The sequence below is a fragment of the Acipenser ruthenus genome, chromosome 2, assembly GCF_902713425.1.
Source record: "Acipenser ruthenus chromosome 2, fAciRut3.2 maternal haplotype, whole genome shotgun sequence".
NCBI lineage: Eukaryota > Metazoa > Chordata > Actinopteri > Acipenseriformes > Acipenseridae > Acipenser > Acipenser ruthenus.
Window position 1 is genome coordinate 67,705,160 of NC_081190.1, and position 20,654 is coordinate 67,725,813.

At 39.4% G+C, this 20,654-nt stretch overlaps 1 protein-coding gene across 1 annotated transcript; it reads left to right on the forward strand.

Annotated features, from left to right (window-relative positions):
- The first annotated feature begins 15,583 nt into the window (after positions 1–15,583).
- LOC117408359 (POU domain, class 4, transcription factor 2-like) lies at positions 15,584–19,219 on the forward strand. Its single transcript, XM_034013289.3, has 2 exons — positions 15,584–16,536; positions 16,839–19,219. The coding sequence occupies exons 1-2, from the start codon at positions 16,330–16,332 to the stop codon at positions 17,760–17,762; spliced, it is 1,131 nt and encodes a 376-aa protein (XP_033869180.2). The 5' UTR covers positions 15,584–16,329; the 3' UTR covers positions 17,763–19,219.
- The last annotated feature ends 1,435 nt before the right edge of the window (positions 19,220–20,654 follow it).

The window sequence follows — 20,654 nt, forward strand, 5'->3', positions numbered from 1 at the left end:
AACATCCCCAGGAGCACCGTTAAATCCATTATTAAAAAATGTAAAGAATATGGCACAACCGCGACTCTGCCTAGAGAAGGCCGTCCACCAAAACTCAGTGACCAGGTAAGGAGGGCATTAGTCAGAGAAGCAACCAAGAGGCCAATGGTAACTCTGAAGAAGCTGGAGAGATCCACAGCTGAGATGGGAGAAACCGTCCATGGGACAACTATAACCCGGACGAGAAGAAAGCCATTGCTGAAAAAAAACCCATATCAAATCCTGTTTGGATTTTGCCAAAAGGCATGTATGTAAAAGGTTCTCTGGTCTGATGAGACCAAAATTGAACTTTTTGGCCTTAGCGCAAAACGCTATGTGTGGCACAAAGCCAACACTGCTCATCACTCTGAGAACACCATCCCCACAGTGAAGCATGGTGGTGGCAGCATCATGTTATGGGGATGCTTTTCATCAGCAGGGACTGGGAAACTGGTCAGGATTGAGGGCAAGATGGATGGAGCCAAATACAGGGAAATTCTAGTGGAAAACCTATTTCAGTCTGCAAGAGACCTGGAACTGGGGCGGAGGTTCACCTTCCAGCAGGACAATGACCCTAAACACACAGCCAAAGCTACACTGGAGTGGTTTAAAAACAAAAACCTGAATGTCTTAGAATGGCCCAGTCAAAGCCCAGACCTCAATCCGATTGAGAATCTGTGGCAAGACTTGAAAATTCCTGTTCACCAACGGTCCCCATCCAACTTGACAGAGCTTGAGCAATTTTGCCAAGAAGAATGGGCAAAAATTGCAGGATCCAGATGTGCAAAGATGGTAGAGACTTACACAAAAAGACTCACAGCTGTAATTGCTGTCAAAGGTGCTTCTACCAAGTATTGACTCAGGGGGCTGAATACTTATACAACCAACAAATGTCTTTTATTTTGTTTAATTAACTTTTGTGTCACAATAAAAACATATTTTGCACCTTCTAAGTGTTAAGTATGTTGTGTAAATCAAATGGTAAAAATCCCAATTAAATCCATTTTAATTCCAGGTTGTAACACTACAAAATGTGGAAAAGTCCAAGGGGGGTGAATACTTATGCAAGACACTGTATATCCAGAATCTGATACTGTCAATAACTTATGTTAATTCCAAGTTTCATGACTATTGGGAAACCTGTTCTCCGGATATATGGAAAAATGTTATATTTGTCATATGTACATAAGCTTCCACTATATCCCTTTCACATTATTATTATTATTATTATTATTATTATTATTATTATTATTATTTGTTTATTTAGCAGACGCCTTTATCCAAGGTGACTTACAGAGACTCGGGTGTGTGAACTATGCATCAGCTACAGAGCACTTACAGCTACGTCTCACCCGAAAGACGGAGCACAAGGAGGTTAAGTGACTTGCTCAGGGTCACACATATCTAATGTAAAGCTAATACAAGCCTTGGTATCAAAACATCATTAAATAACATGGCCCACAATTGAGAAAATACTTTCAAAGATAGATATTATGTTTATTATGGAGTCCAGACAAGTTGGATGAATGGAGACAAATCTATGACATCTATTTCAAATGTTGTAATGCCATAATTCTTATGTTTCTGAACATCTAGGCACTTAAACATCACACACAAGAACACTGTTCTTGTTCACTGTGTTAGAAGCAAAACATGAAGGATGGATTTTACTAAACTTTGCATACTTGTAAAGACTGATGTCTGACTTCTGTCTATAATCGCGTGATGCCTATTCTTTAAACTTGTTAACCCATCCACTATTGAACCTGTTTTCCTTTTTTGTTTGTATCACATTTAGGTAGTTCGTGGAATGCATTCTCAAATATTTACTCATAATGACATATAATGTTTTGTATGCAGTTAAACATCAACACAAACTTTTTTTTTGTTAGATGTTTGTAAACACATGTACAAAAACAGCAAAGTAAAGAAATAATAGGATTACAAAAAAATGTTGTTGTTTTCTATGGTGTGTGGTAACATGACTGGTGGTCAAGGCAGACAGTGGCAGGAATAGCACTCACCTAGAGACAGAAGTTTTGTTCCCTTTTATTATTTACACAAAACAAAAAAGTTTAAACAAAACACTGCAACCAAGCAAAAGAACAAACAAAAACCAAACTCCCATTGGAGTACAAACTCAACTTTTCAGGTTCTAACTAAAACCAGACAGCTAAGCTGTTTACTGTTACAAAACACCATACCTTTACTTCCAATCTGACCACACTGGTCTCTTTCAACTTTCTTTTGTACCTGCTTGCTTAATCACAGGAAGGTGTCCCTCCTTTCAGTAGAGCCAGGTGTAACTCATCCTGATTCACTCCCGTGGCATTCTGGGGGATGTAGTCTTGCAACCAAACCCCCCATGACTACATTTTCTCTCTTTCCTCCCCAGTCTGCCACAGGTGATATCTTCCAATTGGATCCACTGAATATGAATATAAAATACATTAGCTTTACATAGTATCTTCCTACAAAGCCACCATTACACACAATTACCCCCAATTACCCCACAAAATTACAGGCTTTGATTTCCATTTTGTTGGTTTAAGTTGATAGAATTTTAACATGCATTGGTGCTTTAATTATACAAATCATGATGAACCATATAGTACAGATATGGGGAACTTTCATCCCTATTGTATAATTCACATCTTTTGTATATACAGTATAATGATAATATTACCTACATTATACACCCTACCCATATATAATATGCAGACATTCTCCCAATGGTTCCAGACTGTGGTACTTTGGACTTCAGCTATGGTCTTGCATTGTATCGACTGCTTGTTTGTTTTAACCTAGCTGTGCACCTATTATGCATGAAGAAATAGACTCGAGGCAATTCATACCCAACAAGCACCCTCAAAGTTCAGCATATACAGATGCTCTCACTAAGAAATCTAAGCCATTTTTTTTTATCACTTTGCAACACAGTAGCATCATACCACTAAGGTATATCTATAATGGCATTTTTGGCCTGGGGCATAATGACACTACACTATATTTCACAATGTGGCAGATCTCTGCGGGTTACATTTTTTGTTGATTCTAATGATGTTATTGCATTGGACTGAAACAATTTTTAGTCACTTCCATGGGATTAAAATGTTTTTAAATGGTTGGCTGACTGTGGGAACTTTGTGCAAAGTAACAATGGTAGAAAAAAGACGTAATCTCTACAGAAGGGGCCAGCGCTAGAAAAACGTGATAGTAAAGTTGCCAATTTTGACTCCTGTGGCAGTGTGGCAGGGTGAAAGCTACTAATGTTGGTGAGAGGTGGAGGTCTGTGTTTGTGTTCCGTGCTGTGTTGTGCCGTTCTGTGTTCGTGAGTTTTTGTAAACCCTTTTATTTTGGCCCATGTGCCGTTTATTTTGTTAATGTGTTTTGTTTAATGGTTTTGTCCATGTTATTTTTGTGTGTTTGTTTATTAAAGAGCACATTAGTGGATTAAACTTGCAGCTTTCTGTGTCTGAGTTTTTCTCCCTGCCAAGTAACATCTGGGCTGTGACTCTACCATGCCACAACCCCCCTACCTCCATTTTTATGTCAGTGACGAATAGCTCACATATAAGTTTCCAAAAGGAAAAGTGGCTAATAGCAAGCTTATACTGCATGAAGACAATAAACCTTTTCTTGGCTATTTATTAGTCTATGTTAGCAAATATCTGGAGAACCACTTAACTTTTGCCATGAAACTTGGCAGTAACATTATTTAGCTTATTGAAGATATCACAATATCATTTGAGGGCACCCACTGAGCTTTAATTCTGCTTGTGGGGAGAGCAGCTCTATCAGTCAAAGTCAGTCATGTTTCATTTAAACTCATCCTGTTTATATTCATACAGGTTGACAGTGGAATTTAGTCTTTGTGCAATTGATTTATGAAAGCCCCTAATCATAAAAGAGATTACTACGAGATTCCTGAGTGGTTACTACTACTAGACATGCAATTTCTACCAAATAATGCTAAATTAAGAACAGGAAGATCTATATGGAACTGCGGTGTGCGGTGACAGGAATCGCTCTCACCGTATGGGTTTCTCATCGTCCGGAATTTCAACCACTCAAACACTATAGCAAATCATCAAAATAAATTATTTACAGAATATATATTTTTATTATTAAAAATTGAAAATATAAAGTATTTTAGTGTATCTTTTATTTTACAAAATGAAAAGCAGACACAGGCATACAACAGCCTATTTTTTAATGAAATTGTTTCAAAGACAAATTAATATTTTGTTAGCAACAGGAAATATAATATGTCAGAAAATTTGCAATTCAGTTGTTATTTGTATTGTCTCTACATATTTATAATTTAAAGTTTAAAAATGTACCTACCATATTAATGTAATTAACCAAAAAGGAAACATACATTTTATACCTGAAAGGTTGATCTGAACTTCCTCTAGAAACATAATACATAAGAACACAACATCTTGACTGACAGAATCTTGAGCCGGCTTTAGTATACTGCAAGATAAATATTTCCAAAAAGGGATTTTTTATCAAAGCTGAAGACAATTTGACTTGCTGACAGCTGCATCAGGCCTTTCTATATTGATTCCGAGCACCTTGAGGTATGTGACATCATTATAAGTATTGACCTTATCATTTACTGCCCTGCAGCTTCTGTATACCATTCAGGCTCGCAAAGTCTAATGTCTCTCTAAAAGACATCAGCAATAGTAAATCTGTGTGTTATTTGTTTTGTTGACCTCTAATCTCACCTCACTTTCGCCTGTTCTAATCAGTTGCTAGACTCTTTTTTCCTCTCTCTTTATGAACGTAGTATTAGTATTGGCAAACACATTTTTTCCCCTACAGTAAGTGGTCCTTTAAAAAAATATGTATATATATATATATGAAAAGCTATATGTACACTCAAAGTTGTGAATAAAGACTTGGGTTACCTGTATGATTACAACTAGACCCTTTCCCTTCTTTTCCAATTATTATTTTTCCTCCAATTTTCTTCAAATTTGGAATGTCCAATCCCCTCACCACAGCAATTCCCCACATTTTCAGGAGACCCGTAGGTTCAGTGGGTGTCCTCCGATCCCCACAACCAAGCCACCTTCATCACCCAGGAACTCGAGCGGGTGTCAGCAAGCTACCGACCTCTGGAGGACAAAGGCCAGCCCTACAGGTGTCTGCTCTGAGCTCACTGTGTGCCTGGCCAGCAGGATTCACTGTAGTGCGATGAGGAGAAACAGTCCCTGACGGTTTGGTATCCCCAACCCAGGGGAGCTCCAGAGCCAATACGATGCTCCCTTCGGAGTCCCCAGTGCAAACCTGTACTTTATGACTCACCTGTGCACCACACGGTTGCGCTTCTACCAGGTGAACTACTCGGGGACCCCCCTTTCCCTTCTTGTAAGCCGGTGATTTTCAGTTTTTTGTGTACATAAGCCACTTTAAAAAGATCGATAATTTTCAGTAGCAAATTATGTAACTGGCAGTTAAATGGTTAAAAGCCAATGGCTACTCTACAGTTACTCTAATCGATGTTACAACTTTCAAGACTGCAGCACAAATAAAGTCAATGAAGTGCAGTACAGAGATGCCATTGTCATTCTGAACATCCAAATGAGTGAGATTTTAAAATAAAATAATGATTTCATTTCTTTTAGGAGTGATACTGCTTAATTTGATACAAAATATTTTCTTAAAATAAGTAAGTCTCATTCCAAGCTCAATGGGTTTTGACTTAACATGTCTGACAGTGTGTGGCATTTTTGTTAGACAGGGTCAACTAACACCAAGAAGAGCATCCAGCTAGAGTAGGAGAAATAGATAAAAATAGAAATGGAGGCTGTGTGATCCAGTGGTTAAAGAAAAGGGCTTGTAACCAGAAGGTTCCCAGTTCAAATCCCACTTCAGCCACTAACTCATTGTGTGACTCTGAGCAAGTCACTTGTACTCCGTCTTTCAGGTGAGACGTAATTGTAAGTGACTCTGCAGCTGATGCATAGTTCACACACCCTAGTCTCTGTAAGTTGCCTTGGATAAAGGCATCTGCTAAATAAGCAAATAATAATAAAATAGCCTCTGGATGTACATGCATTTGGGAATTCCATCATATTGGCTTTTTTAACTTCAATGCTTTTGTTGTCACGTTATCATTTTTTATTATATCTTCCAAATGTATGAAGAACCTAGTATGATCTTGTGAGCAATTGGTGGAGCCTGTCTCCTCAGAAAAGTCATCAGAAGCTCTTTTTCATGAAGTTGTTTCTAGGACCATTACCTCAGCCACAGTACTGAGTCAATGGTGAATTAAAATGGGCGCAATGGGACAACATTTATCGACCAATGCACACGATCACTTGTGAATTGAGATGGCAAGGTCTGGCACACATGGTTTACTGTTTGTGTAAAGCATTGTCAGTAAAGATAGAAATATGGGAACGTTATTATTATTATAACCTTGGTCCCCTGAAATAGAAATGTAAACATTACCGAATGGGTATTTACCTCCTAAAGACCTGAATCCTGAAAATTGTATGCCAAAGCTGCACTTTGAGTCTGTGACGCAGTCATGACTCTGCCCCATAGGTATCAAAAGGACCAGGCCCAGCTGTTGCCAGATTATCCCAGGAAGACTGGATTTCATTGAGCAAATCCGGGTGAATTGGGAGGGTATGGGAGAGGCGGTAGGCTCCTTGTCAAAAACGGACTGCCTTGTTTCATTTGTTGTAGGCCAGGGCACTTGCAACCTTGCATTGGCCCTCTTAATGTCGACAGGGAGAGTTGAACTGTAGGGGATGTGCCGTCTGACCACATCAGCTCCTGTTCGCCACCTCCTAAGAGGCAGTGATGGACAGTATGTCCTCTTGTGGCCAATTTGCGCTTGTAGCTCATGGGGCTCCAAGGGAACAGGCAGGGCAGGTGGCATTGAAAGTTTCCACAGTTTTTCAGCGAGAACAGTTCCTTGGTGGGAAACAGCTGTCCAGATCTTTTCCATCTGCTCCGAGTCTGTTGATCACCTGGAAGAGCGACTCTTCTTCCTCTTCCACGGGGGAGGGGAAGGAGAGACAGAGCTTATTGGTTAAAATTAACAGCATGTTTAGCTGCCGCTTTACATATATGTGGGCCATATCCCTCAAATATGGACAATAAGTTTGTTCGGAAACGTTTTATTAGGTTTCGATATTTTTTTTTTGTATTTAAGCGTCAGAAAGCAGAGTGCGCCACAGTTAACTGCATCGATTATTCCAAGCCTTAAATACTGTAACGGTCGGCGGGTGCGCTCGCTGCTTAATAAGAATCGCTGTTTTGAACTGCAAACCTGCTTCGCTGTCCTCATTTTAGCACTTCTCTGCAATTTGATTTCATGCTTTGACTTTACTTGTCAGGAGTGTAAATAAATAAGTGCAGAAGTCCTGTCAAAACTATTTCTATTTGACTGAGACAATAAACACATCACTGATATGATAGGCCTACACATCAGATTTGCTGTTAAGTATGCTCTTTGAGAATAAAATCTGCATTATGCATCGGTCAAAGTTAACCCCCGCTGCGCCCTGGGGCGATGTTGGGATATTGTGCGGGCGTTAGACTTGGAGATTCTATTCCGTGCAGTACTGCCCTGAGAGTGATTCGACTTTTTTTGCTGTCTCATCCTTATGCACTGTAACTGCACTTTGAGTCTGTGACGCAGTCATGACTCTGCCCCATAGGTATCAAAAGGACTGCGCTCACAGTTTGCTGCTGGTTTACGTACAGGAGGTGGTCGTTTGGGAAGCTGGCGAATCAGCTCCTTCATTGATTCCCATGTGCGATGAGAGCTCTGCAGCATATCATCCACCGCAGGACCAAACGTATTACCTGGGTTATTGGGGCATCCAACAGCAGTGCTGTGTCCCTATCAGGCACATGTGCCTGAGAAAGCCAAAGCTGCCTGAGTGCCAAGTTTCTACCTAGAGCCTGTCCGTTGAGCTGGGACACATGGAGCAGGTTTCTGTTAACCAGGTGCAGCTCATCCAGCTGTTGTGGTGAGGGCCTGTGGTTCTTAGAGAGGCACCACAGCAAATGCGACTGGTAGGCTACCAGGATGCTATTGTAGTTCCCTAGCGTGGACCAAGGCAGCAATAGAAGCCTCAACCGGTGGAAAATGGGCCAGGCCCAGCTGTTGCCAGATTATCCCAGGAAGACTGGATTTCATTGAGCAAATCCGGGTGAATTGGGAGGGTATGGGAGAGGCGGTAGGCTCCTTGTCAAAAACGGACTGCCTTGTTTCATTTGTTGTAGGCCAGGGCACTTGCAACCTTGCAGTGGCCCTCTTAATGTCGACAGGGAGAGTTGAACTGTAGGGGATGTGCCGTCTGACCACATGTGCTCAGATGTGAACATCAGCTCCTGTTCGCCACCTCCTAAGAGGCAGTGATGGACAGTATGTCCTCTTGTGGCCAATTTGCGCTTGTAGCTCATGGGGCTCCAAGGGAACAGGCAGGGCAGGTGGCATTGAAAGTTTCCACAGTTTTTCAGCGAGAACAGTTCCTTGGTGGGAAACAGCTGTCCAGATCTTTTCCATCTGCTCCGAGTCTGTTGATCACCTGGAAGAGCGACTCTTCTTCCTCTTCCACGGGGGAGGGGAAGGAGAGACAGAGCTCAAGCGGGATGAGGAAGATTATGAAGACAGTTTCCAGCCTGGGCTACATTCCCAGGTGCGTTGTCCACTCTATCTTGGTGCAGAGCCATGGCGTGCGGATGCAATCACCTCAGTAAGAGAGGGTGAAGGCAAAGAGCACTGAGCAGGAGTAAGGGACTGTGACAGAGATCGAATGATTATTGGTGTTAGATCTCCCTCCCGACCTGCGAGGGCGCTGTGTAAAGGGAACAGAGCACCCTGGACTAAATGGCATGACAGTTTATTCCCAGGGTTAGGTGGAAGTCGGACATCTAGAAAGGGGGTGGAGCTACAATACACAAACTCAATGACCCGGACGGGAAACGGAGTGGCATCCGCGGATTGGAGGAGCATATGCACTCGTTAACCAAGAGGTCATGAGTGAGGGTATAAAAAGGGAACGTAGTAAAGTGATCTGGTCCTTTGTAAATGGTTAGAGAGAACCTAAAAGGAGAAAGGTGAAAAACGTGAGTGTTGTGTTTGTTTCGTACTGTCTTGCTAAAACTGTTTGTTTGTTGTTTAGTCTACTAACACGATCCAGAGCTGTAGCCAAAGGCCAGCACCAAACCGGACACCAGCACTTCCCTTGTTTCACGAAGAACTGTATTTGCACCACAAGCACTAATTTACTCACTAAAGAACCTGTGTATGTGTTTTGTGTTACGTGTGGGTGTATAAAGAATGGGACTATTGGTTACGGGTCAAACCCGGGGATTATAAATAAAGTGATACATGCCGCTGTATCACTACATCATTTTTGTTTACTGTTGTTTTGCCATCAGGCTTTGGAAAAAAAATACAACCAATAAATACCATTGCACCTGGATATCATTGTCTGTCTGTTTCTTCTGGACTGCTGTATTACCTTCACCTGCACACACTTACCCACTTTGCCACAGGGAAGCAGAAAGCTCCTTAGAGCTGTGGGATAACCTCTTCTCAAGCGTGCGCTTGGAGAAAGCAGAACACAACACTCGCAGAAGCTGCGATTTGCCAGTGTCTCCTTGGCATGCTCTGGCCCCAGGCAGGAAGAGCACCTGCCATGCTTGTCCTCAATAGGCAGACTGGGACAAAACCCAGGCATGATGCAAGGAACAACCGGGTCAGTATGGGGAAGGTAATGGGATTAAACCGGGTCGGTACCGGGAAGGTACTGTTACCGGTGCAGTAACCTTGGTCCCGGTTTGGTACCTAAGCAAGTATCTCGGTCTTGCTGAGCACCACGTTGCAGACAGGCCTGCACATATTATCTGTAAAACAGAATAAAAACACAAGGAAAAAAGACTTTCTAGAAAAACTACTACAGCAATTCATTAAATTATCACAAACAAAATGTGTAAAAACACATTAAATGTGAAGTATATATATATAGGTATAAGCAGGGGTATAGTGCTATATTTAGAAGTGAGGGGTCGCTATTATCTACTCTCACCCCCCTCTCCTCTCCCTCTTCAACCCTACAACGCCCCCTGCTGTTCCCGTTTCCCCATACACTCAACAGAACTGCAGTTTATCACTCTACAGTAGTTGTCTGTGTATTCCAATGCAGAGCAGACATTAAGCACATGACTGACAGTCATTGTTGCATTGCATTTATTTGTGTTTCAAGCTACCACAGCTACCTTGTCTGTGGCATACCAAAGGAATGGATCACAACAAAACTTGTCTCTGGTGGTCTTTATAATTAGCATTGTAGCACACATGGCTCCCGTGGGAAAGCCATTCACATCTTTTTATCAAAACACGTAAACCTCTCAGTTCCTACCTTGATTCTGTCATAATTAAAAAACAAACAAGCCACCTAAATCAACCCGTACTGTTTTCAGTATCTCAGAAGAATTACTACAAATAATGTGCTATTCAGAATTCCTCAAGGAGCAGTTTGTTTCTTTGTGTGTATTATGAGAAAAGGAAAAACAAACTGTAGCTTGCACATATTATTGTAACCCATGATGTTTTTTTGTATGTTATAACTCAATTGATAAGTTTCCTGTTTTAGGGTAGTTTAATGCCTAATTTTCAGAGTTGGAAATGGTTGTTTCCATATTGCGCAAACTAAAGTGACTTTTGTAAAGCAGGAAACAGGGCCATGTGCATTTTACAAAATATCAGTCTATTAGTACAATATTAAATGGGTCTCAGGGCTTGCAAAAGGGGGTTCTAATCGATGACTTCCTTTTTATGGGGTGGAAATACCTGGCAGATACAGGATTAATCCTCCACCTATACCTGGCAATTACCTCTGCATCAGAATGTCAGGATTGTGGGAGAAACTGTAGGCCATGATTGGCCAATCAATTAGTTTCATTAACCCACCTTTTAGGCAGGTGAATGAACAGAGGCTGGAGCCTGGCCCAGTCAGCATGGTAGACTGTACCAATAGTTTGAGAAGTAATATGGTCCAGCACCAAGAAAGGTCTGCCAAAGCAGACTGTGCTGGACATTAGGGTAAGACAGACGCCAAGCAGCTAGAGAGCTTGTCTGAGACTATGTCATTAGGGGATGTTTAGTCAAATTTCTATTAAAATAAAAATTAAACTGAGCAGCATTATTGGTTAAAATTAACAGCATGTTTAGCTGCCGCTTTACATATATGTGGGCCATATCCCTCAAATATGGACAATAAGTTTGTTCGGAAACGTTTTATTAGGTTTCGATATTTTTTTTTTTTGTATTTAAGCGTCAGAAAGCAGAGTGCGCCACAGTTAACTGCATCGATTATTCCAAGCCTTAAATACTGTAACGGTCGGCGGGTGCGCTCGCTGCTTAATAAGAATCGCTGTTTTGAACTGCAAACCTGCTTCGCTGTCCTCATTTTAGCACTTCTCTGCAATTTGATTTCATGCTTTGACTTTACTTGTCAGGAGTGTAAATAAATAAGTGCAGAAGTCCTGTCAAAACTATTTCTATTTGACTGAGACAATAAACACATCACTGATATGATAGGCCTACACATCAGATTTGCTGTTAAGTATGCTCTTTGAGAATAGAATCTGCATTATGCATCGGTCAAAGTTAACCCCCGCTGCGCCCTGGGGCGATGTTGGGATATTGTGCGGGCGTTAGACTTGGAGATTCTATTCCGTGCAGTACTGCCCTGAGAGTGATTCGACTTTTTTTGCTGTCTCATCCTTATGCACTGTAACAACGAAGAGAAAAAAAAAAACATGCCAACCATGGGAAAATCGCCATTTCCTTCAGGATTAAGGCGTTTGTGCCCCGCAGTGTGAGGGATTAGACCACTTTTGTGACGGTCATTTTTGAGTCCCTCGCTACATTCTCGTAGAGGGAGCGGGCCGGGGTACTTTGACTGCTGCTTTATGGAATTGACAGCTACATCTTCTGACCGAGCAGATAAAAATAAAAACAGGCAAATGCAGAAATCATTCTCTATCACCGGTAGCCTGTTGGTGTTGAGTAAACAGAAACAGTTTTCAAGATGTGTTTAATATATGTATTATAATAGGCTACATGGATTTTCTTTAACAAAATGTAACCCACCAGATGTGATGCAATATACGTGGTTGCAATGTAACCATACTGTCTTCTCTCTAAACATGCCAACTTCAATACATGTAGTTTTAAAATTGGCGTATGGCACAAGTCTTATGAATTGATTTAGCTTTATATATATAGATAGATAGATAGATAGATAGATAGATAGATAGATAGATAGATCATTGATCACTGTTTCGCGTGCGCTATTCTGCTTGTGATGTTCCAAAGTTGACCTTGCTCTCACTCTTTAAATGTATATAATTATTTTATCATCAAAGCATCGATTTTAATTTCAACTCGTTTAATTAGTTGAGATACCACTCGGAAAAAAAACACCCGAGTTATCTTGACATGTTTTTTTTTTTTTTTTTTTAAACTAGCAACAATATAAAGGTGTGTGCTTATAAATATGAATAGGATTTACAATGATACATACATAGCCAACACGGGTATAAATATAACACGAGTCTGTTGTTGCATTTTGCTGTTACACTAACGGTGAATATAGAACAGTGACTTTAAAGTTAAGCAAACAAAAAAAAACCTGTTAATGTCAGAATACATGCATCATACACCACTCAGCATACACTGTAAATTGAAAATGAGTTTGATATCACGTGGTACGTAATCGTTAATGGTTAGTTTTTGTTGTAAGCCGGCAGAGATGGCCTTCCATAGAAACAAACGATTGCACTTAAACCATTTGAATAACACACACCGGTCACTGTAAGGTTGTGTTTTCGGATATTTCATTCAATATACTTCAAAGCAGGTAGCCTGACAGTAGGTAAATGTATTTCTTTGAGAAAATAAATACTTAAAAGTGTGTGTCAGTGTGAATACAAATTTCATACGCCGATTTAGAGTCGCTGAAATATAAATGATTTCGTTAAAGTGTCATCATAAATCAAAACGTGCAATATCTGCGAGGAGACACTGGATGTCTCTGGCCGGGTGTATTAAAGGTTGCTTTAAAATGTTCGGCAGCCCACTTGTGAGCAGAAGTCATCTGACTAGTGGCATTTCGAAGGGTTATACATGCAATGCACTTTTATCAGTAGCTCTGTCGCTGCTTTGGGACATCTAAACTGCCCTTGTGAATCAGGATAGCAGAAAGCAGTGCCAAAAGCTATTAACAAACAAAGAGGCTGAGTGGACCATATGACAGAGAGCGATGATCCAGTTATAGCATTGCTGCTGATCCCTCACTCATACTCCTTAATTTCAGTGATTTCTGCAGCTTCTTGTCTGCATCCTCATTTATCTTAACCATTTACTCCCCACGAAAAGAGTTTAATTAATTTTGCTGAGCAACTGTTCGCGGCTAAAATGGGCTGTGTACATGCTCAGAGTAGCACTGATGCTTAAAATACTGCAGAAAAAAAACATTGTTATTTTGTACTTTACCATCAAATTCATTTTAAAAAATGACAATGACACCTTTATTATCTATAACCTTATCACTTTATTGTCTGTATCCAGTTCAAGTTGTATGCTATAACCTGTACCTTTGGGAGAAAAAGCTATACTGGCAAAACTAAAACTACGCTTTTGTGCGTCTCAGGTACATTATCAAACAATTAAAATACTATGTGTTCAAAATCTATTGCAAAAGATGGATTAACAATTGAGAGTGCTTCAATGAACTATGCATATGGTTAATTAATTAGTATGATGGACAATCTTGACTTTTTTTAAAGCGCAGTTAGTCAACCCAGCATAGCTGTTCTGAATTATTATTATTATTATTATTATTATTATTATTATTATTATTATTATTATTATTATTAGGATAAAATGTAATTATATTAGTACAACACATATTCAAGAAATATTGCGTTTAGGCAGCTAAAATAAGTAAAATGCTAATAATTTCTGTAACGTCTTCCTAAATATAACGGGCAAATCTATTAATATATTTATCAAATATAAAGCAAATAATAGGTCGGATAAAATGAAGGCAAAACCTAAATGTCTTTTTCTGGCAAAGGACTAGACAAATAATTGTGCTTTTTATATATAAAAAAAGATTATTTAAAAACAACCTAGATTGATTAACATTGAATATATTGAAAAGTGCTTATTTATAGCTTGTAACAAAAAGAGAAATTGCATTTCTTGCACCTTGAGTAATTTATTGTATACAATGAACGCTATAGTGGTAGCATCTGAATAGCAAAACAGTATATGTTATCCAAATGCAAGCGGATTTATATCAATTAGCCCAGGCAAAGCCTTCTAACAGATTAAACAAATTAGACAACCCTTGTTAATTAGAATATGATTAAAGGTTTTTAATTATATCACTGATGAAGTACCCTAATTAGTAGGAAGATGTGATAATAGCCTGACGCGACAAGAGTTGAATTGTATTGGGTTTGCAATCAAATCCTTAAGACTTTCAAAAATCACTTTCTACTGTCATTAATAAAAGAGCTTCTAATTTTTTTTATTTATTTTTTTACTATTACAAAAACTAATAAATTCGTCAAGGTGAATTAGGCATATAAATCTGATGAGGCGTAGAAGATTACATATTGAAAAGCCGTGTTTCGCGAGCCTAAATGAATTTTAAATCTAATAATTCATTCCTCGCCCTGCCATAATTTGTTTAGAGATGTTGTTCTACTTCTTCCACGGCGCTATTCGCGCCATAATTAAATGATAGTCAAGCATTTCACTTTGATTTATTTCATTTCACGGAGATGCAGCGTAGATAACGTTCTGAGTTGTTATTTCTTTAATTCACTGGAACTACAGGCCCTTCTCTTACTATCCGATATGAGCCATTATCTGAAACAGTTTTCTGGTTTGAATAACAGTTAGTCATGCAGTAAAATGAGATTGGAAACACAGATTTAAGAATTATCTGGATGCATGTATTATCCACACACACACACACACACACACACACACACACACACACACACACACAAACACGCATAATATTACACATTCTCTCAATATCTCTTCTTTCTATAGCCTGTGTCATGCTGAAGGGAGCATTTGGACATGACCTGAATTCCCATATCCTATGTATTTAGCCTGAATAATATAAACTACTGAATTCATCTTAAACTAACAATCTACTAATCAATATGTTTGCTATTTTTTGGTCGTCCTCTGGTTGTTGGTAGGCTACTGTCAGTTGTTGATACATTGTGATCGGTAAACTTAAAGCTGATGCCAAGCACAATGTTAGCAGTGGCCGTGAGAATAGGGTGTCTTTCTAAACAGTGCCCATGCGCGGACCACCCCCGGCGGTGCTGTGGCTAATGAAGAATAATAAATCCAATGAAAGGTTTTTCAGGTGTAGCTGAGAGAGAGAGAGAGAGAGAGAGAGAGAGAGAGAGAGGGAGAGAGAGAGAGAGAGAGAGAGAGAGAGAGAGAGAGAGAGAGAGAGAGAGAGAGAGAGCGAGAGAGCACAGACCGGGCACAGCTCTTGGCTCAGAGAAGAGGAGACCGAGTCCCCGCAGCATTCAATAGAGTCGAGCAGTCCGGAGACTGTCACCTCGCATCTCCTAATTTAATTTTCACTTGTGTTGGCTACTGAAGAAAGTGGTCAAAGTGTGCTACATCATCACCAGCTTGTGTTTTGGACACCTGACTGAAAAAAGACAAAGAAACAAAACAACAAAACAAAACAACAATAATTTTGTAAAGTGACAGCGGCAACCGTGACTGATACTGCAACCTAAGCAGGAACAAGCATCAGCAGGGAAATAAGCAAGATAGAAGAAGTGTAGCGAGAGACTTAAAAATCCAAAAAGCAAAATGACAGGAGGCGGGTATCTGTTATAAGCGGCGCGTGCCTCAGCTGTAGCAGAAGAAGTAGCCCACCGCGCGAGCACTCTTCACTAGAGTAGTCAACGCTACTCGCGACAACACTGTGAGGTATCAGAGCATGTAACACCTGGCGCGAGAGACCCCCGACCAGAGGGGCAATAATAGATGTACTAAACACAGAATAGAACGTTTATTTATTTATTTATTTATTTATTTATTTATTTATTTATTTATTTATGTATTTGTTTGTTTGTTTGTTTATTTTACCCGCTAGTTATTAAACAGCGTCTCGAGACTTTAACAAGCAAGTGAGCTTGAGAGTTGTTCTCATTGAAGAGGCGGAGACTGAACTTGTAGAGGCGCTCGCCTCAACTCTGTCTCCTGCAAATATGATGATGATGTCTCTGAACAACAAGCAGGCATTCAGCATGCCTCACACCAGCTTGCCCGAACCCAAGTATTCCAGTTTGCATTCTTCTTCGTCGTCTGCTTTGACTTCAAGTGCACCTTCCTCATCTTCTACTTCTAGACACTGCACTACTATCAGCAGCAGCAGCTCGGAGGCGATGCGCCGAGCCTGTCTCCCAACCCCACCGGTATGTATTCTGCATAATCACCCCTTAAAGGCACATTTTGACAGCCCACTTTTTTGCTTGATGTTTTTTTCATGTCTGCACAGCAAATCATCCAACACCTCCAATCATTTTTTTTCTCCCAACTTATGTATTCAGTTGGGCTTGCCTTTCATATTAATTTTTATGACCTGGGATGTTGCATGTGTCTTGTTTTGTGTGTTCTTATTAGAATTTTTTTTAACATTCTGGAAATGTTTTAATCTGAAGAGTGGAGAGAGAATTCCCTGCTGACAGTAATGTGTGCATTCTATTTGCAATTGCAGAGCAATATATTTGGAGGTTTGGATGAGAGTTTGCTGGCCCGAGCTGAAGCTTTGGCGGCTGTGGATATAGTCTCTCATCAGACCAAGAGCCACCATCACCCTGTTCATCATAGTCCTTATAAGCCGGACGCTACCTATCACACCATGAACACTATCCCTTGTACCTCCTCGGCTTCTTCTTCCTCCTCTGTACCTATTTCCCACCCATCTCACCACCACCACCACCATCATCACCACCACCACCAACCCCACCAAGCCCTGGAAGGGGACCTTCTCGATCACATCACCCCAGGGCTGGCTCTCGGGGCCATGGCAGGGATGGATGGATCTGTTGTCTCCACGCCAGCCCACCCTGGCCATATGGCAGGCATGAACCCCATGCACCAGGCAGCTATCAACATGGCCCATGCCCACGGGCTCTCTCACATGGGCTGCATGAGTGAAGTTGAAGCTGATCCCAGGGACTTGGAAGCCTTTGCAGAGAGGTTCAAGCAGAGAAGGATCAAGCTCGGGGTGACCCAGGCGGATGTAGGGTCAGCCTTGGCCAACCTGAAGATTCCAGGTGTGGGATCCCTGAGCCAAAGCACCATCTGCCGATTCGAGTCCCTCACGCTGTCGCACAACAACATGATCGCTCTGAAACCGATTTTGCAAGCCTGGCTGGAGGAGGCAGAAAAATCGCACAGGGATAAAATGAACAAGCCCGAGCTCTTCAACGGGGCAGAGAAAAAGAGGAAGCGCACCTCCATAGCTGCCCCAGAGAAGAGGTCTTTGGAGGCTTACTTCGCCATTCAACCCCGTCCTTCCTCTGAGAAAATTGCAGCCATTGCAGAAAAGCTAGATCTGAAAAAAAACGTGGTCCGGGTCTGGTTTTGTAACCAGAGGCAGAAACAGAAAAGGATGAAATACTCTGCATGCATCTAGCTTGATCTTTGACAATTTAAAATAAAATAGTGAAAGGTTCAAGAACTCTTACACTGTTAAGAGACAGGCTCGATTTGTATAATATTTCGTATTGACTTTTCAATCATCAAGGACTTGAACTCTGAAACAGAATTATTCGTCATATCTGAAGTGACTCAAAATTGCACTCCAAAAATATAAACAAACTGACATGTTTTTTTTTTCCTGAAGGGATGTGGAATCATTTAAAAAGGATCGTTTGACTGAGCAAGTAAGATAATTCGTTTTTTTCCCTTACTATGCCTCACCATTTTTTTTCTCAACGAAAACAAATCTGGTTACGTTTAAGCACACTTTGAAGACATTTGTTTCAGTTGTGAAAAATAATAGATCAGAAATCAATCATAACCATATATGTTTAAATCAATGCAGCCATTCGGCTTACACATCTTGTAAGTTTTACTCGCACTTATATAAATCCATTTTCATTTTTATTGTGATACAAGCTGGCGTGTTTGTAAGGAGGCGACGAGAGGAATCAGACAACCTCTGTTGCTGCCACTGAAAGCTATTATTAGATTACTGCCAAACAACTCCCTTTAAATTATTAATTTAGACGTCTCTATACTTAATTTTGAGCTGCCTAATTAATTATGCCTCTTTAATTTAAAGAGTGATGACAGAATAATAAAGACAATTAAAAAATAGATTTATTTGCAAATAACTAAATATTTTAAGTTCAAGCTGTGTCAAAAAAGGGGAGAATTTAATAATCGTTTTCTATACCTTACACAATATCTAGCGTGAATGAGAAATTGAAATGTTTGCCAGTGTTGGGTTTAATTTGCCAAAATTGCTTGTATTTGCTTGTAATACTTCTGCAATAGCCTACATTGCGTGGGTCTCATCCCATTAACTATTTATTGTGTGAGGTAATGTTTACTTCATTACATATTTATTGGGATTCCCTCCTCGTTTTGCTTGAGAAAATCACATTCTTAAAGCAAATAAAATGTGTAAAATGTTCGAAGGGAAGTGGCAGTTAAATAAAATATCTTAGACGTTTCTTTTTACATTAGTACATCTACAAATCGAAAGGTATATTAGATATTAATTGTTTTCTTTAAAAAATAAATCCTGAGATTTGTATGTAAACATCAGCGTGTTAGTGAAAATGATGAACTCTTAAGTTGTTGTTTGTTAAAGCACATTGTTTAGTACTGTTTGCTTTTTAAAAACAATTGGTTTCATGGAACTATACTTGTTTACTGTAAATATATCATCGGAACGAATTGATGAACACATAGATATATTCTTACAGATGTTGCTGTATTGCTGTTATAGCAGAGACCGTTTGAAAACGTACTTTCTGTATTGTCGTTACTTGTCAAATGAAATTTTAATTTATTTATTACATTAATGTTTTTAAATATTGCATTGCCACATGTATTTCATTAAAGAACCGATTTTAACATTTTCATGGAATTCAATGAGTTACATTATTAGTAGGTCAAGTTATTGACATTTTACTTCCTGAGTGTTCATTTTGGATTTAGGATTTCTACTAGGACTAGCATTAAAATGCAGTTTAGAAATTGCAATACAAGAGAAACAATTACGAATATTTTGTATTTCAATTTACAATAGCCTTCATCCTATATTCCATACATTTAAAGAGTGATGGGTATATATCTCTTGAAGACAACCAATTCGAAGGATTTGTTGGAGTAGAATTGTTAAAGGCATATAAAACCAAATAGAATATGTTTACCTTAAACGATGTCTGATATATTTTGAATTTGAAATCTTGATTTTATTTTGTGCTTTACAATGATCAAGATACGTTTCTGTTAGCAAAATGCTGGCAGATTTTTTTCCAGCTAGGGGTAGACAGTACCTGGGAGAAATTGATAATATTCTATTAGATTCCAATCAAGGAGTCTATAGAGAACTGGATAGGTCCCAGGAGCGCAGCACTGCCAGATGTCAAAACCCCAGAAAAACACACTTCGCCTGCCAGCATGGCATCCTTTATTTAAATATACAGCCAACAACTTTTATTTCAACACAAATATAATCAAGCTTGGGATTACAGTACATAGGTTTTATTAGTGTTAAGGTGATAACAAATGTATAAAATGTGATATACCGTTTTTTAAGTGAAACAAATACATTTTAATTTTTCATTCATTTTATTAAACTCATTTATAAATATTGTTATTTGTTTACTATAAATATTGTGTAGGCCTATGTGAATGTATAAGCGTGTTCAAGATCTGACGTATTGTGGATCAACAATCGATAACAATCCAAATAAAATACTTTATTCTTTTAGCAACTAAACACGTTAAGAAAATAATAAAAAAAAACTGTCTGCATGGCATTCTTCGGTTTGATATTTTCCGAGCAGCAGACGTTGACTGTAAACCATACATTTCAGCACCATGGACAGGTTTATAATCTCCATCAAACTGACCCTCAAACCAGGCAATAATTCGAACAGTGCACGTGTGTAAAACGGTCCCCATAATCCACCATCTGTTTTAAATAATGTTTTAAAATGTAAGTGTATTTTAAAATGCAGATTATGTCATTAAGGATTTGACCACGTAGAGAGTTTATCTAGGCATAACATCGTTCTGGAAACAAATACACACATTGTCACTAGTGTGCCCTTGGGTGTATTTGCAGGACAATAAACTGCTTTTGTAAAATATGACCCCAGAATACATCCAAGATGCCTGCTGTAAAAAAAAAAAAAAAAAAATCAAAATTTGTAAAATTTGTAAACCACCGCTCCTTAATTATTAATATACACAAATAACACGATTTATAACAAATGATCATGAATAAACCATTGCTAAAATAGCTTATATTTTAAGAATTGCATACAAAATGTGTGTGTGTGTGTGT

What these genes read in the sequence shown, in the direction of transcription:
- LOC117408359 (XM_034013289.3), top strand. Translation starts at nt 16,330, where the DNA reads ATGATGATGATGTCTCTGAACAACAAGCAGGCATTCAGCATGCCTCAC. An exon ending in CCTGTCTCCCAACCCCACCG is followed by an intron (nt 16,537 to 16,838) that starts GTATGTATTCTG and finishes TTGCAATTGCAG; the next exon opens with AGCAATATATTTGGAGGTTT.